The sequence below is a fragment of the Crocodylus porosus genome, unplaced genomic scaffold (assembly GCF_001723895.1).
Source record: "Crocodylus porosus isolate Cpor-Errol unplaced genomic scaffold, CroPor_comp1, whole genome shotgun sequence".
Lineage (NCBI taxonomy): Eukaryota > Metazoa > Chordata > Crocodylia > Crocodylidae > Crocodylus > Crocodylus porosus.
The window spans coordinates 256,338-274,615 of NW_017728925.1; the positions used below are offsets into that span (position 1 = coordinate 256,338).

At 50.5% G+C, this 18,278-nt stretch overlaps 1 protein-coding gene across 1 annotated transcript in view; it reads left to right on the plus strand.

Moving 5' to 3' along the window:
- Positions 1–7: 7 nt before the first annotated feature.
- ENTPD2 (ectonucleoside triphosphate diphosphohydrolase 2) overlaps positions 8–18,278 on the plus strand; it is a 31,089-nt gene continuing 12,818 nt past the window's right edge. The window contains exon 1 of the mRNA XM_019540479.1: positions 8–170. Within this exon, the coding sequence (XP_019396024.1) occupies positions 36–170 (135 nt within the window). The 5' untranslated portion in view covers positions 8–35. The remainder of the gene's footprint in view (positions 171–18,278) is intronic.

Sequence of the window (18,278 nt, forward strand, 5' to 3'; positions counted from 1 at the left end):
GGCCGGGGCCGGGGCCGGAGCCGGGCAGAGCCCCGATGCGGCAGCGCGCGGGCGGCATGGTGCCCCGGAGGGTGCTGGCGGCGCTGCTGCTGCTCTGCCTGGCCGGCGTCGTGGGCATCCTGCTGCTGTGCCTGCCCACCACCGACCTGCGCCAGCCGCCCGGCTTCAAGGTGAGGGGGCCGGGCCCGGGGCGCCTCTGGGCGCCGGCCTGCGCGGGGGCTGTGCGGGCTCCCAGCACGCACCCCTGGGAGCGCAAAGCCTGACCCAAGCCCAGCTCAGCCCTGCAGAGCAGCTGAGGATGGAGATTAGGAGAAGCTCCCTAGGAGGGCAGGGAAGCAGTGGACCAGGCTGCCCCAAGAGCTGGTGGCATCTCCATCCTTGGAGGGGTTTAAGACCAAGGCTTGGCTGGGATGAGGTAGGTGGGGGTGTCCTGCGTGGAGCAGACTGGACTTGACCTCCTGAGGTCCCTTCCCACCTTCGTTTTCTGTGATTCTGTGGAGGGGGCGCAGGGGGGAGTTTTCTCTGGAAAGCCTGGCTTTTCGCCGCAGAGAGCAGGCACCCAGGGCCGGAAGATCTGAGCCCAACAAGCTAGGGGAGCATCGTCCAAAGCTGGTGTTTCATTTAGTCATGGCGTCATCCCGGTTCCATGTCTCCTTCCCAGATTCCTAACGCCAAGTCGAGCCTTCTAGAGCATCTGGACGGCGCCTCCAAGGCTTCCTGGAAAGCGATTGCCGCCCTTGAGCTAATGTCCACCCGAGTTGATGTTTCTACAGCGCAGTCTGTGTTTTTTAGCTAGAGTTTCAAAAAGTAGGTGGTGCTTTGCTAGCAGCAGAAAAGAAGGAGAGCTGCAGTAGTGGTACTGTTAAAGACCATGTGAAAGGAGGGAGGGTCCTTAACACCGGAGGAATGAAGAGTTTAGAAAGAATCAAGCAAGTTATAGTGAGCGGTGATGTCAGTTTACTCCCTCAGCTCTGCCTGACTAGAGATGCTGCTGCCACTGCCAGGCAGTTGGCTTTAAATTTTAGATGGAGCAGGAATCAAAGCGGGGTACCAGGACACCAGTGCAACCCCCCTGGATCTGCCCCTGTATACATTATTGTGGCATCTATGTGCTAAAGTGCCAGTATAGGGAAGCACTTAAGCCCGAACGATTTTTTTTTTTTTCCCCATCAGAACCCAGTTGCCACAGAGTTTTCTGCCCCTCCCAAGCTGTTTTCCCAGCCGTTTGCAGACTCCTGAGATATGGCTGAGATCAGCCTGTCAGGGCAGGTGTTGAGAGAGGCAAGGTCGTGTTTTGCCAGTTGCGATTTTAGAGAAATTAGTTGCCCATAACTTTGAATGAACCACGACATCTTGCTGGAGTGTACCAGGACCACCTTCCATTAGATCCATGCAAGAGCGTATTGGGCTACAGGTTGTCAGCTGGCATAGATCTTGGTTACCCTTAAAGTCATTGAAGAGACGTTGATCAAGTCTATCTGAGAACCAGCACTATTTGGTATACTGCATTTAGCTTTGAATTAATTGTTGTTTTTTTTCCCTGTGGTTGAACAGGGCTTTTTAAAAATATAACTAACCGCATCCATAAGAATAAATCATTTTATTTTATATTTATTATTATCCGTAGCTTTGGAGAACTTTCCTTGCTTTTCCCTCGTTGTTCATGTCTTCTGCGTATCTGATGTAATCTAGGAACTGCAAGGGAACATGCGTTTGTTTTTAGGACCTGATACTAAGATGACAAGGAATTTTGGATTGTCAAAAAGAATCCAGGATTGGGTCCTCAGGCAGCTTCAGCTCCGTATCTGTATGGGTTTATTTTTGGAAAGGCTTTGCTGTTCTAGCCATGGGTTGGCTGAAGCAGAACTTTAGTAAATCAAACTAAAACCTCTGGTTTGGGACTGTTCTTGGGTGGAACCAGTTCATGCAGGATCCACTGACGATGAGAAGCACAGAAGATGGTTTCCATGGCTCAGCATTGCTTTGTGATGTGCATATATCCCCCTCCAGAGTTGAGCATAGCAAGACAGATTGCCCTGCTCAGAAGAGAAAGCACAGGTAGATAGCTGGCTTTTGCTCTTGAAGGCTGGAACTCAATGATCGGGTAAAGAAGATTTCATCTCCATCTAGGATAAGGGGGAGTTTTATTGAATTGCCTAAGTAAATTAGGCTCCTAAGACCCATTTTTTTAAAGTGAGCCAGGCACAAAAGCCCCTGAATCTTTCACTAAGATCCAAGGGCTGGATTTTGAAATGTACTTAGGCACCTAATACCTTAAAAACATCCAGCCCTAAGCCACTTGGTTGTTTTGAAATATTAACTTTTTAGTTACAGCAAAGTCAGGAGGACTTGGACACAACAGTGCTGCAAGTTGTGCTATAGATGTACCCAACTTGCTCACTGCAGTTAGGTTAAAGCCAGAGACAGACCCAGGCCTGAGTCCTGTTATGGAGAGTTGACCAAGCTCCCCTTATGCTATAATTTTTTATTGTTCCCTAAATAGGTCCACAACTTGCTCATGCAGATGAGCCAGTGTCATTGGTGACAATACAGGTGTGGTGGTTGGGTGGGCTGTGAGGGTCAGACAACAGAGTCAAAGGCTCCTGGTGAAATAAGCTGATGTTTCTGGCCCGGTAGGTGGAGGACCTTGCTGCTAGTGCTATGTTGTAGCTGGTGTTCATTTGTGCCTGTATCAGCAGTTCAGCAGGACTGAGTGAGCATACCCACCATCTCCCAGGCCCCCAGAGCTGGCTTGCCCCGTCAGGTTTGAGCACTGTGAAGCTGGCACTGCTGTTACCCTCCCGAGCCTCATTCTTGCAGTAAATGGTGCTGCTTTTTCCTAAGTCCAGGACCCCCTTTATCCATGTATTTATAGCACTTCTGTGGCTCTTGTTACCAGAGATCTGTGTTCCTCACAATGTGTAAAGCTATCCTTCCACCCCACTCTGAGAAACAGGGGAGAGACATTATCTCCATGGCTTGGATGGGGAACTGAGGGATGGAGAGGCCAAATGACTTGGCCAAGGCCAAGTGGAGAAAAGCATGAAACTGAACACGAGCCTCCAAGGGCCAGGCAAGTTCCTTACCATGAGTTTGTTAGCAGGTGAGCATGCTACAGAGCAACCATAGCAAGTTGTTGGGCTGCTTTACCCATGGCAGCCATGCCTGACTCTTCTCCTCACCTCCCTGCTTCTTCCCATCTGGAGCCTGACCTGTGTTTGGGCACTGAGGTCTTTCCTGCACGGGCAGCAGGAGGCTGGAAAGCGCCAGTACCAGGGGGGTGTTGGGCTGTGAAGTTCTCTGCCTCTGTTTGGAACTTTTCTGTAGCAAATGCTTTGTGATGATGCCGGCAGGTAGGTGGTAGGTGGAGACTGGTCAGACACAGGGATTAGAGAGAGGGAAAAGGAATGAGGAACGTCCCAGAATGTGGTTTGTTGCAGCCTAAAATCTGTGCTGAGTCTTTTGTGGACCCTGAGCAGCTTTGTAATAAGACTCTCATCTGGAATTTGAACAAAAGCCATGGGTCTCAAGTGTCCCAGTTTTTACTTTATCCCCAGGCAAACTGGAAAGACCTGAATTGGGATCAGGGTGAGGGGAGAAATGAGCCTGGCTGATCTTTCACTGCTGCTAGGAAAGGTGTAGTGAAAGGGGACCTTGACAAGAGCCACCATGCCTCCATGCTTCTGGGGCTGGAGAGAGCCTGAGCTATGACAGCCTCAGGGTGCGCTAGCCAGCACTGCTTCCATCTGAGCTCAGGATCCAAGGGAGAGCGTGGTGCAGCCCGTCTCCTTCCCCTACCTCGTCCTCCACTTCTGTGGAGCTGGAGCTAAGTGGAGTCCTACAGAGCGGCCTCAGTACTGTGCCTCTTCAGGGCGGTGCTGCTTTCATGCCTGGGACAAATTCTGAAGTTGGTCTTCCCTTCCCATGCAATGCCAACAAATCACTCTGCCTACTGAATTTAGCATCATGGCTGTCCTTAGCTTCTACACTTTTAAGCCAGAGTGACGCAGCCCTATTGCAGTTTAACAGAAGAAATAGCAAGCTTTATGTAGAAGCCATTTGTGACCCATTAGAAACCAGCCGTTTTGGGATGTCAAAATGGCCAGGCCCAGGACATTGTTCCTGGTGACCCTCACTGCCAGGGGCAGCACCAGCTCAGGAGAACATCTCAGACCCCACAGCTGATGTAGGTTGCAGGCACAGGGAGCACTCAGCTCCTAGGCAGCTTGTTTTTCAATCCTTCTTGCCTGGGTGCTGGGAGGAGGAAGGGCAATAAATACAGGAGACTACAGCGTAGCAATTATCCAGCTAATAAAACTGGGTAGCGACTCCTGCGTTAGTGCTGCTTATGCTGCAATGTATGTGTTCTGCTTTACCAGCTGCAGTCCCTGCCCACAGGAGCCCACGGGGCTTTGCCCTGAGCTAATGAAGACCTAGCTGCACCCTTCTTTTCCTGAAGGGCAGATGCTGTCCACTGTAATGAGAAATTCATCTGCATGAGTGAGAGCAGCCTGGAGTCTTGCAGAGCCTGAGCCTTCTGTCTTGGCCTCTGTTTGTGCTAATGGATCTGAATCTTCCTTCCATATTTGGGCAAAATTCCCACTGAATCAGCCAGGAATGCAGGATCAGGCCTGATTGGCTTTGGGCATGGCTTCCCTGCCTGCTTCAGGGAGGGATTATTTTGTCTGAGCATCGTATTATAGAACTAGACTCTCAGCCCTTGGCAGGATGGGCTCAGCAAGCTCTGGGGGAAAAAATATACCTGAGCCAGGCTGGTCTAGGCTCCAGGACAGAACTGTGCTGTGTTCCTGTTCACAGTGATGTGATGTGTTTGGGGGCGCCAGGCCTGAGCAGTAGCCTGCTAGAGCTACAGTGCAGTGAGCTTTGAATTGGCTGCTAGCACAAAATGACCTTTGAAACCTTTGTCAGCTGCTCGTGACTTGAAACTGCACAGTGAGAGCAGCATGACTCTTTAGGGTGCAGCTTGTCCCACTTCTCTTTCTGCATGGCCATTGCCTAGTTTCATTCCCACTGAGTCAATCAGCAAGTCCTCAGTGTTCTCAGCAGCTATCACATTAAAATGCAGGTCACTTGGGAATTACGTATGTGTCCAGTTCTGTTTCCTCCTTTTCCAGGATGGAGCTGTTTGGAATTCAGCCGCCTCAAATGGTAGCCCTAAAAATACCCCAAACCATGTTTATTTTGCTACCCAGGGCACTGTTCCAGTGAGTGATGGAGCTCTCTGGATTCCCTGGCAGGTTGGTGGGAGCAGAAGATACTGATGACCCCCAGGAACCAGTTATTTGTCTCATGTCACCTTCCTCCCCACCACTGCAGTTCTGTATATTGTCTCTAACTGGCATTATTAAAAGCAAAAAACCCATCCAGGTTCGTTCTTCCCTGACAGCTCCAGCAAGGGCTCCTCAAGTCATGCTGGGCTCTCCAGGGTGGACACAAGAGAAGGAGGTTGTGCCTGCATGATGGAGGTGAAGCTGCCTATGAGCCAAGCTGTGGAGATGGATAGGAACTTCCCTGTGGTAGGACCGTACTGGGTGTTATGCCTCAAAAGGGGGAGAAGTGAAAACTCCAGAGAGAGGATTATTATGGGGCAATTGCTCTGACAGCTACAGCTGCAGAAAGAGGTGAAGTGAGGCTTGCTCTTGCTCCTTTTAGAGAGAGGGTTGCCAACCCTCCTGGATTGCCCGGGAGTCTACCGGAATTGGCATCAATCTCCCGGTGACTATTGAAAACAACCTGAGAGGTTGTGAATGGGTTGTACAGTACAATTAATGACATTATGTCTTGTTGGGGAAAAAACAATCTCCCGGAATAGCTCCAGTCAGAGTTGGTAACCGTATTTAGAGACAGGATTGGGCCCAGTGTTCAGGGCAAGGGAATGTGCTGGCAGAAGCCCTGTTGCTGGTCAGGTTGCATTTGCAGGTGAAGTGGAGGGGAGAGAGAGGAAGGAGCTGCCTGAGGCAGGGAGCCTGCAAAGGCACTTTGCTAGGATCAGGCAGTGCGTGCCAGCATCAAGCATCACCGTGCTCTGGATGGGGGCCAGGAAAGCACTAAGAGAGGAGGGAACCTGGTCTGGCCTGCTGAAGTCCCTATGCAGCATTGGATTCCCCATGCATCTGCTTGCCACCAAGCTGCCTGGCCTGCCCTGCCCTGCAGGATGTGCTATGTGAGGCTTTGATCAAGCAGATGGCATCCACCATTCACAGGGGCACTGCCTGTCCAGCTTTGAGAAGGGCTTTCTTTTTGCCTTGAGACTTTGTCTCAGCTGCTGCACTCTTCTTCAGGGTTTTCAGCTCTTTACTTGTATCGGGGGGGGGCACGACAAAACAAGGTATCTGTATTAGCGTCTAAGTGGTTAACTGCAGCATGTGGTACCTTAGATGAAGGTTTAGAAGCACAAAGCCAGAGCGGGTCCCGATGCTTCTGGGATTTCCTCAGCTGCTCACCAGTGGTGTGCAAACACCCTACTGCTGGGAACCATTTCTGCACACAGCCTCTGACTCATGCTGTTTCCATGATGAAGAGGTTTTGGGTGGTTGCGTGCAGGAAGGTTCTGGGCTGGACCCTTCCCCACAGGGAAACCTCATCTATCTGTCCCTTTGTGCACCCCCAGCTGCTTCCTGCCTGCCTATTCCATGGTGGTCCTGTTGCCCCTTCCACCTGCCCAATGGAGAGAAAGGATAAGATGGCAACCAAGTAGTGCCAGGATGGCTCAGCTGGGCAGATCCCAGAGGAGGTGACTGAGTGTTATTGGAGGAGCCTGTATCGGGCTATGGTTGATTTCTCCCCATGGTGCGTAAATGGCTCCAGCCCAGCATTTGGGGTTAGAGCTCAGCACTTGACCTGAGGATGCTCCTTGGCTCCAGTCCCGACTTAGCCACCCTGTCACCTCCCCTCTTCATCCCTTTGTTCCCCGCGCCAGTGGGGATACCAGTGCTCTGTGATGGAGCTTGGAGGTGACAGGCAGAAGTGCAGAGTGACTGTGTAGGTCCCTCATGTCCTTGCTGAGGACAAGATTAGAGGTGCTTGGGCTCTGGTTACAGGGAAAGAGCTAGCTGTGGAACTGAGGACTGCAGCATAGGCAGGGTGTCGAATGGCTTAGGTCATTGGGCCAGAATTGTAGAGATCGCTGCTATCCTGCACTTCCAGAAACCTACAGAATGATTGTTACTGTAACATCTGCAGAACCAGGGCAGAATCAGCCTGTAATAAATGCAAGAGCTGTACGTGCATGGAAAGAAATGGACCATACTCCAAAGAGCTTGAAGTCTAGAAAGGCAAGGAGGGGGGAAATGACAGGACATACAGGCCCAGCAATCTGGGGATTATGAGTCCCAGGCATCTTAGTTCCAGTTATGACTTTGGATGCACGTCAGAGAAATGCAGAGGAAACGTGTGGCTTTGGGGTGGAGGAGGTCCCCACTGGGCATCAGGAACACTGAGTGCTTTGCAAGGGTTCATTGTCCGTGAGGCAAACCCCTTGTCTTAGCCTATTGCAAAATGACAAGATTTTACCATTTTTTCTTTGGAGCTGTGCAGAGCATTATGACTTTCAGTTTTCAGCAGCTGCCCTCAGTGCTGATGGCCTCACACTGATGAAAATAACAGTGAGGAGAAACAGTTAAAAGCGCAAGTGCACTTGGGGTCAGATTTTCAGAGGGGATCAAGGCCAGATTTGCAATTTGCTCCCCAACAATTGGGTCCAGATTTCCATAAGAGCTGGGAATCCAGTGTATACTCAAGTTCACAGAGTTCCCTCAGAGTGCCAGGCCTTGTCTCCATTGCACAGTCTCAGTGGCACAACTCGGGTTCTGCTATCAGACCTGCTAGTGCATGCACGCTCCCAGCTCCAGTGTGGCAGCAGCACTCTTTCACTGAGCCTGAAAACAGTGCCAGCTCCCTGAGTGACACAAAAGCTTCTGTTGCCACAGAGAAGCCCCCAGGAAGTGTGTGTAGATGTGCCCACAGTTTTTGCCCCTTAAAGACTGGTGTTCTGCAAAACTTTTTGGCCCAGCTGTCTTGGTGGCTGCAGCTGCCTGAGTAGGGACCTGTTCTTGTGGCTTTCCCCGAAGCGGCTGCTATCTGTTGCATGATTTCTGTTAGCAGAAGGTGTGAAGTGTAGGCAGGCAGCTTGTCTTCAGAGTTGTGGGTGGCTTGCTCTTCTAAAAGCCTAATGGACCTTAAGGAGCCTTAACAGAATCCCTTCTAGCAACATAATCCACCCATTTCAAAGGTCCAGCTCATCAGTATACCCATCTTACCCCCTCCCCTAGCTACGCGCTTCTTCTGGAAGTCTCCACTGAAAAGGATGAAGCCAGCCTGGGAGGCTAACAAACTCCACTCCTGGCAGAGTGCCAGGGCAGACGGCTGCTGTGCAGTGTTCTCTTTTTGGGAAGCCGTAGACCCTTACTTCATGTATGCATGTCCTAGGAGAGGTGGACCTCAGTGGTGTGGACTTCATTGACTTCACACCATGGGGCTCCTATACACATGCAGGGAGGCTGCTCTGATGCGCTGTAATTACAATGCATTGAAGCAGACTCGATTAATTGAGTCTGCTGGAGTGTGGTAATTACCGTGCTCCAGCAGACACCAGTGTCATGTGTATCAGCATCCCTGCACTGAAAATGATAGTAGGGGTGCTTTAATTAAAGTTTGTTCAACGTTAGTTAAAGTACCCCAACACCATTTTTCAGTGCAGGGACACTGATACATATGACACTTCAGGCACTTTAATTAGGGCAGTTCTCAGAGCCATGCTAATTAAAGTACCCACACACACACTCCCAGAGCATGTGTATAAATGCCCGTGGTGTCGACATGTGTAGACAATAAGTAGACTTTGGTTCCCAGTTGCAGGCCATGGCTCTCTCTCATTTAGGGACTGTCCTTCTCTTGGAGAACGTCTAGCCAGTATGTTTTGGACACTACGCATTTGCTTTTTCAGTTCATGTCACAACAGCATTTTTCTTTTGAAGTAGGAACTGGAAGTTTCTCTCGTGTATAGTACATACGTTTGAGGTTTGGTGTGAGAGGAGGAAATGGGGGCTGAAAGGCTCTAGGTACCATTGGTGAACTGGGCTGAGAGCTGATACCCACAGATAGTGAATCAAGATGAGATATGAGCAGTAAGTGGCCTAAGAAAGAAAACCACGTATGAACTTACCCTGTTGCACAGTGTGACTCACGTTCCACATTCGTATTTCCTTTCGAGCTGTTAGCACATCTTCTTCCCATCAGTTTAGCATTCAAGGTGCAGCCTTGGGAGCAAGCTTTCTGGAACAGAGAAGGTAACACATGGAAGCCGCTGGAAGGCATGTGTGCCCTCACAGCGTACATACTGGGGGACTTCCAACTTAAAAGATGTCTGTGTAACTGAATGCTGGAAATCAGGTGGATGCTGGAGGTGCGGGTGCACTGTTCTAGTGATGTTTGTCTTCCCAAGATCTGACGATAAATCCACTTTCAAATCCGCTTTCATCCACTAACAAATAAGAGCATGTGCAGCGCCCTCCTGCTGGCTCTGAAATGTGTTCATAACTCTGTCTCCTGGTGTCCCCAGCAGGAAAGCATCAATCTTGCGACATGGACCACCTTGTTGAAGGGAGTGGTAAAGCAGAGGAGCTCATCCTGTTGCTCAGCAGGCTGGTGCGTTTTCCTCGCTCTCTGAGGGGATGGGCACAAAATCTCATGTAGGCCCCAAGGGAGCATGGGGCCTTCAGAGTCCCCGCTGGGTATCAGTTCTCTTTGTTACAAGCCATCTCTGCTCAGCAGAAGAGTCAGAGCTGAAGCACGGCATCATGGATGCTCCTGGGTGAATGGACTCTCGGCTTTGCCCCGGCGATTCTGATGTGCCAGCACTTAACAGAACATTGGGTTCAGCTGCAGGAAGCCCCTTGCAATGCTCCTAACATGGAGGTGGCTGAGTGAAAGCAAAGGCTGTTCGGCAGAGGAGCTGGCTGGGGTTTGACTGGAGTGTCAGTTCATTCACCTGTGTGTGATCACATGAGAAGTTCCCCTTCCCTTGCGGGGGTGAAGGGGGGGGTTGCAACTGGCTTAATTATCCCCAATTATCTATTCATTGTTTACATGTTCCTGAGAGCATGCGGAAATCCTGCAAAGCCTCCTCCGGGACCAGAGCCCAGCCCTTTCCCTTGGAACAGACCCCTCTGTGTCTTTTTTGAGGCCTGGTGCTGAGCTAAACACTTATTGCATCCCCAGTGGTAGGAACAGATTTGCTGGCAAGCTGAGGGATTGTGTCTGGATGTGTTCTACAGACAGGGTGGGGTGCCACTTTTACAGCTCTGGGCAGAAGGACTCAGCACCTTCCCCCCTTGTGCCTGTCATTATGCCTAAGGACAGACATTCAAAAAGCCTGGGCCTGAATTGATTCAACCTTTGCAGGCTAGTCTAACCTGCAAAGCTTGAGCCAATTTGCAAGTGGATAGACATTCACTTTTGAATCAAGAAATGCAGGCACATGCCTGCGGTGGCTCAGGCTAGAAGGTGGCGGGGGAGGGGAGGGGAGGGGTGGTGTGCTAGAACAACCCTCCCTTCCCTTGCACATTGCTGAGTGGTGGGGCATAGCCAGGACCCTCTGATTGGGGATGAGTTTAAACCCCCACCCTGGCATACACAGTCCCCATCTCAGGTGTGCCTGGATGGGGAGGAGGAAGCAGCCCTCGCCAGGCTCTTTCCAGGGGCTTGCTGCTCAAGGGGTGGGAGTATTGTCGGACCCTGGCCCCCAGCTAGCACTCTGAGGCAAGGGGGTGGTGGGGAGGACTGCTTGGGTGCAGTGCATGCATCTGTTGATGATAGTGAGCCATTCAATCTCCCTCTCCCTGCTTCTTCATACTGTCTGCAGTAAACTGACAGGTGAGGGAGCCAGCAGGGGGCTGATAACACAAAGCTTTTCAACCCATCAAGAAAAAAGCATCTGTCATTAGTTCAAGGTCTTCTTAAAGGCTTTTTCCAAAGAAGGAAGGAGGGACGTTACCAGCTATCTGTTGATTAGCTCCAAAAATCCCTAAGTGGACACAGTTCTGTCTGCCTTTGTCACAGTGAAATTGGGCGCGCACACACAACTCTCAGCATACCTAGCATGGGGGTGACGTGACCATGACCAGGTGCCAGCTAGGGCCTGTGCCCTGGGGTCTGTGCTGTAGGAGAGGGGAGGGAGGGATGGGGTGATCCCTGCTTGAGCAGTGAAGGGGGAGGGAGGCAGGGAGAAGCCAAGAAGACACTACTGTGTCTGCAGTCCCCCACACCCTTCTCAGCCAGGCAGAGCAGTGATAGTGGTTGGGCTAGAGAGGAGAGGGGTGGGGCCAGCCCTGCTCTCTGGAGCAGACAGCCCCGCCCAACCCAGGGCTGAAAAGCATTCTGGGATTCTGAGGGACTCTGATTTAACTTAAACGAGGAAGGGGTCCGGGACAGAAGTTGCATAAACTGGTTTGACCCAAATCACTTAAGTCTAACACTACATTCAGCCAGGTTTGTCTTAAACCAGTTTCAGCTATTTTGAAACTGGTTTATGTGCACTGAACTTCTGTTCTGTTACAGTTTTAAACCAGTTTCTGATCACTAAAAGCCGTTTATGTGTAACTTCTGTCCTTAGCCTTAGGCCCTTACTCCCATCCCAGCCCCCCATCAGAATGCATCCCAAGGAAGCACAGGGGAAGGGACTGGGAGGAAGGCACCGTGGGTACAGAACCTGACTGTGCAAGCAGGAGTAAGTCCTTGCTCTGTGCCTCGTTTTTTCCATCTGTAACCTGGGGATAGCCCCCACCACGTCCAGCGCAGAGAAAGAATATGAATGTACCCTGGACTCATCAGGGAACTATGCAGAACCCTTGCACTCCAGGCAGGGGAGAACAGTCAGCTCAGGCTTGTTGGAGACCTGTACTATTGCAGCCCTCTCCACAACTATGGCTATAGTTATAGATGCCAATGTCCCCTTTTGGCTGTGTTCTGCTGGGGTAAATGCGCCAAGCTCTTTCAGTTTCATTCTGACGTTGGTTGCCTCACCTGAAGGCATTTTATCAGGGGTTCTCCTGAGCCAAGCCCTGTCCGCTGTATCAGCCCCGGAGAGTGCAGAAGGCTGTGCATGGAAGCAGCAGTCCCTGACGGAGCTGGATCCCCACCCATTGTGGCTTTGCAGTGACACCAGGGGGACCTGGGAGTCAATGGGGGCTGTTGAGCACAGTTATGGTTGAGCAGTAAGACATGACTGGCCATGTGAGTGTAGCTACCCTTCATAGGAGGCATAGGAACCCTAACTTCCTGAAGCTCTGTAATAAATAACCTAAACCCAGACAGGAATCCCCATGTTATGAAAAGGATTTCCTGCTGGTGCTCAAGGGGAATGCCTCTGCTTGTGCCCTGACTGCCCTTCTTTCTCATCTGGACTGTGAAAATACTGTGTCCTGTTGCCAAGTTACAGCCAGTCGTGTTTCCACTTTGCTGCAAATCAGCTTGGATCTCGCGTTTGGGTTGGGTGTAAACCGAATTCTACATGATGTATTTTCCAAAGCAGCTGGGACCAGTATATATAACTGGGAATGGTCCCACTGATGGAGCCCCCTAATATAAAGCATCTGCAAAAGACCTTCCCTGTTCTGGCTGGCTAGTGGCCAAAAAATGTGTTTTAGATTTGCAGTTAAGGCAGCATGGTCATGTGCTTGGAGCAAGGGCTGTTCCTGTGGAGCCTGTGCACGTGGCCAAGTTCTGGGAAAGGCTGAAGGCTAGACCTCCCTGGAGACTGTGCGTGGGCTGGAGAGATGTACATTTTGACCTGGTGGTTCCTGTGAGTCCCATGGATGTAATGGCCAGGACGCTGAAAGATCAGGTACTCGGGGCACTTGGGAAGCTGTTGATGGAGGGAGGTGGCTGTGTGTGTTTGTGTTGTGGGCTGCAAAGTTTGTAAGCAGGAGGGAGGGAGGCTGAGATTACAGCTCTTAGCATCAATAGGTTGGCTCATCCTTGTGCATTTCCATCTTTGTTCCCCGCCCTGTGACCACCCTGGGCAGATGGAGAAGCAAGGCAAATGCACAGAAGCAGACTCTGTCCTGACTCCTTCCTGCCATTCACGGTAGGAGCATGTTACTCAGGCTTTGACTCTTAGCTTATCCACTGATTTTTAGGACATTCCTCCTTGGTGGGTTTTATCAGAGTTTAGTGTTTTGCAAGGGCCTTTCTTGCCTTGACTGGGGTTGGGTGCAGAGCAGGTAGTTACAGCCTGGCCTCTCCCCACAGCCTTGTCAGTGCACCCCAGACCTGACCTGCAGCAGCCCTGAGACTCCCACACATCTTCATAGAAACATCGCTGTCCTGACATGCTGTACAGCTCTCCTCCTTGGCCTCTGGCTCTCCTTGTTAAGTTCTTATTTCTCTCCTACCGCTACATCTACCTCTTCTGAAGCCCTCTAGTTTCCATCTTGCTGCTTCCCTCGCCCAGTTTCCTACTCACTTGCACATCCCTCCTCTCATCTTCTGTCACTTTTGCAGCTTAGCCTTGCTCTTTGCTTAGACTTTCACCTCTCCTGCCCTCTCATCCTGCACGGCTTGGCCAGATGACTTGGCACTTTGTAAGACGTAGGGGCTTTCTGTAGCCAACTCTGCAAGTGCTCTGATGCTGGTGCGCCTGGTAGCCTCCGTTTCATAATGAAACTAATCAGTAGCCTCTATTCCCTTCCGCACTGCCTTCTCCTGACACCTCTGTGAGCGCTACCAATTTTCTCAGCTACCTCCTTGCAAATGCTCAGCGTTGCTCATGTAACCTAATTCAGTTCAATTCTGGGTGTAAAACATCAAAACTTCACATGGATCGGTCATGACTGCAAATGCCTCCAGCATTTACAGACAGGGGTTGGGATATACAGTGCGGAAGGCTACTTAGACTGTAAATTGCCTGAGATTTCCTGGCAAGGAAGCTGCAGCATATCTCCTGACAGACCCAGGAGGACTATCTAAGCCCATAGTGGCTTTAGTTATTTATGGAGGGTGTGATTTGTCAATTAAGCAAGAAAACACAGGCCCTGCAGATGAGATTGCCCTGGTTGGACACCCCCAACTTGCTGTCCTGCTCTGGACTGGAGGCTTCAGTGCAACAAATCTCCTATAGACTTAAAAGGGGAATTTATATGATTAAGGAGTATGGAATTTGGCTTTGTGTAAAGATAGCTCTTGTTCTCTCAGAAGATTTGCTTTTCTCATGCATTCAGAGCTACATCTGGAAACCTTGCTAAATAATATGAGTGTTCCCTGGGTCCTGTTCCTGTGTCTCCTATGAAAACAACAACACCCTGAGATAGTGAGCAGCTTTCTAGCCTGGCTTGTTCTCTCATAAAAAAATAGTGTGTACTGATTCACGAGGAGAGTAGGCTGGAGGCTCCTGACCTGTCGCACCCACTCATGAGGGCACAGAGGTGCAGCTCTATATTGCCGTAAGAAAGCAAAACCTGGTCTATCCCTAAATAATGTCCGGTACCCCTCTCTTAAACTCATTGAGACCATTCTAAACTTGCTTCATTGGAGTTTCTTTTCCTCCACCATCATAGATTGTCACTTTCTGTATGACTGTTTGAGGTCAAGGTAATATCCAACCTTCCTTTGGCACCTTTCAGCCAAGGGTTGAACAAAAGCATCCTATGTGCATCATGGAATGCACCCCTACACCCTTTCCCTGCACACATCAAGGTTAGGGTGTATTAAGAGGCTGCATCATCCTTTGTGGGATCAACCAGGAAAGCCTTGTGCCCTATGCAGTTACCTCAGGACAGATCTCCATGTGCTTTGTATATGCTGGGTCTCCGAGGAACATGAAAGTCTCTGGAGTGCCTCCAGATCTCAACAAGGACCCTGCTAGGTGCAGAACCTGTGAAGGGTGGGAGGGAGGTTTGCTATTGGGCTGTGAGATCTGAAGTGTTTTCAACCATAGGCAGAGTTGCTTCACCTCTGGAGACCCTGACGTCCACCCCACTGTTACTCAGCAGTGATGCCTCCTGGGTTTCAATCCCCTTCAGAAGTTCCTGGGTCTGGGTATGGCCATGAACTTACCATCATGGATCACAGCATTGCATAGGGATGGGCCAGAGCACCACCCTGACTCGGAGGCACTTTATGGCCTGGAAAAATAAGCCCTGATGCCCTAAGGGTTCTGTGTGTCCTGGCCCTGCCAGGGTCCTCTCCAGCCCTGCTCCTTGGTGCCCACCTGGTGTTGGAGATGGTGGTCCACATGTTACAGAATCATAACACGGAGTTTCCTGTTAAGCCAGTGTCCTGCATAGGGGTGGAGGGCTCCAGCTGGTTTTCATATGTGTGTTCCTGAAGTCAGTTTTTCAAACCGGGGTAACTGTAGCAAAGTAAAAATCTGCTCTCACTGTCCAGTGTGGCCCAGAGGCAAACACAAGGGCTCCTGTCAAATGGTCACAGATGACTTGCTCCTGTCAACCTGCAAGAGTCTATTCACAGCACAAGTCACGCACCCTAGACCTGTGTTTCCTGGAGTGGGATGAGTGGGCTAGAGCTGAGAGAAAGCTTTCACCACACCGTGCCTAGAGCAGACCTCCACACAGACCCCTGCCCTCACACGGTCCACCCAGCGTGCCTCTGGTTTAAATGACCCTTTCCGGTCCGAGCTGTGTGAGTCAGTGTCCTGGAGGACTCCTGATCTGAATCCTGTCTGGTGGTGAAGTAGGAGAAATGAGAGCTGAGAGACCTAGAGTCTGGACCACAAAGTTATCCTGTGGCTTCAGGGAAGTGACTTCAGCACTATGCCCCAGTCTCCCTATCTGTGAAATGGGGATGATGACGCTGAACTCCATCCTGGAGAAGCAGTGCAGTACACTGCTTGATCTCTTGCAGTGGAAAAGGGGATACTGCAGCAGGTTACAAAGATACTAGTGCCTGTTAATGACAGGGCTGAAGTGCACCTCTTAGGTAGAAGATGTGTTCTGCGGAGGAGACTCACTAGGCTAGATTCAAGCAGTAACTTGCCCTGTCTGCTCAGCAGTGTCGCTCTGTGAATATATGGAAACAATCCTGAACGTGGTAACATATTCAGACTCCTCCACGGTAGGCACTTGTAGCCTGTATGTCACACTGGTGATGCCCACTGACATCTGCACCAGGTTGGAGGGGGGCTAACTGCTCCCTGTTATGCCAGAATGAATTTCATAATTTCCTGCCCATTCCAAGAGCAAGCGGTTTTGGTGAACAGGGGAAGTGGAAGTGTTGTCTGCATATGAATTACTGAAGCTGGCACAGTAGTTTAAGCATGGCTAAACACTTCCAGAAGCTTTGCAGATCTTGGAAACCCTGGCCACAGAACCTGAGGGTCTTTAGGAAGCGGAAGCATGGGACAGCGTGGTTTTCCTAAGAGGCTGGACAGTGGAATTGTATGGGATGGTTTGGATAGGGATGAGCTTCTCAGGCAGGGGTTTGGACTAAATGACTTCTGTCCTGACTCCTTCCAGCCCTTCTCTGTAACTATGACAGAGTCTGTATGACAGGCAGTTGGAGCCCAGTTCCCTTCTCCGGGAATTTCTGTCACTGTTCACGGAAGCAAATGAGTGCAGGGCAGTTTGCTTTATAACAATAAAGATTTATTGCCGAGGCTTGTTTTGAGCTGTTCTAACATGTGCTTTGGATGCAGCTCCTTAAAGCTGTTTTATCAAGAGGACTGGGAAGGTGCAGGGAGAGTTTTGTGCTAGTAGTTTGTTCTTACCATATGAACATTGGCTTCCGCACTACTCAGGGAGCTCCTCTTTTGTTTCGTAAAATAACGTTGCAACATATTTAAAGTCTGTGGCTCCAAAAAGCTGTATGGTATAAAGCACCTCTGTTTTTACCAAACTGAAGCATTCACCAAGTCTTGGATTCACAGTCACCAGTTCACTCCGAATTCAGTGCATGTTCAGCAGCTTTTCTGTATTCTGATGAATACAAATGACAGGCCAGATCCTGTTTCTGCTGTTAGTTCATTTGAGCACCTAAAGTATGATCCTATTGCACTTGCAAAAGCATTAATGCAAAAGGCATTAGTGGGTCCTCCTCCTCCCTTGCTTTCGGTACCTTTGCCTTAAGGCTAGGCTGCTGGCACAGTGGAATAGGATTGTACTTTTGTGTCTGATAGCTGGGAAAAGACCTGGTCCAAAGCCTTCCTGCCCATGCAGTAATCCTTGGACAAGTTTCGTTCTTACTTGTTGATTATTTTATGGGCTGTCAGCAGTATTGTTATCTAAGCTCCGAGGACTGGCTTCTCCCTTGTGTCCTCGCTTTCTTTAGCACAAAACTGAGTAAATCAATCCCATATATATTCTGCAGAATTTTGTTCCAACTGCAAAGTTTTATTGTTGCTTGTGCATGCAATGGAGTGAATTCAGCCTCGGTCAGTTATTGGGGAGAGAAGAGAAAACTCCTCTAGTGTATAAACTGCTGGGGCTTGATCTAGAATCCATGAAAGAAAGTAACAGCTGAGCCCAAGGGGAAGTGAGGCTCTACAGGGGGGGAAGAGAGTTGAATTAGCACCATACTTTTTGATGTTCCTTTGCTTTCCCTGCACTGATCCCCTTCAACGTTTGCAAAGAGCCTCCCTAGGAGGTAGAGGGACACTGTTGTTTCCTTTACACAAGGTAGGGTACGAACAAGGGAAGGACCTTCCCAAAGTGAATTGCCAGCAGTCCTGAGAACAGGACTGAAGAATCTGTGACCCATGAGCTGCTTCTGGGATCGCACCGGGCTCTGGCTGCACCGTGAGAGCTGTTCGAGGCAGAGGGCAGTTCCCTTTTGCCATCTGCTGAGGCTGGCCAAGGAAAGTGGCACAGGCCCCACAGCTTGGATTTAGACAGGAACAAGCCTGCACTGGCTGGGGGATTAGGTCGCTTCAACACCCAGGATGACTAGCTCTGCCGAGGGGTGTGTCCTAGGGAGATGGGAGCCTGCCAGCCAGCTGGGGCCCTCTCCCTCACAGCAGCTGGGAAAGCAGGGTGCTGGGAGGAGCTCAGCCCTACTCTTGCTCAGCCTCTGCCACCTTATCATTGGGTTTCCAAGCAGGCACCTGGGTGCTTCCTTCCAGGCTGCCACTGCTGCCCAGGAGAAGCTCCTCATCCTCATCATTCCCCTTGCATCCTTCTTGGCCACTTGATTGGCTGCATCTGGGCTGCTACTGTGCTGTGACACTGACCCGGCCCAGGACTGCTTCACAGTTGTGTTGCGCTGCCCCATCTCTCCATCTGCTTCCAGCTGCTGTGCCCTGCCGCGTT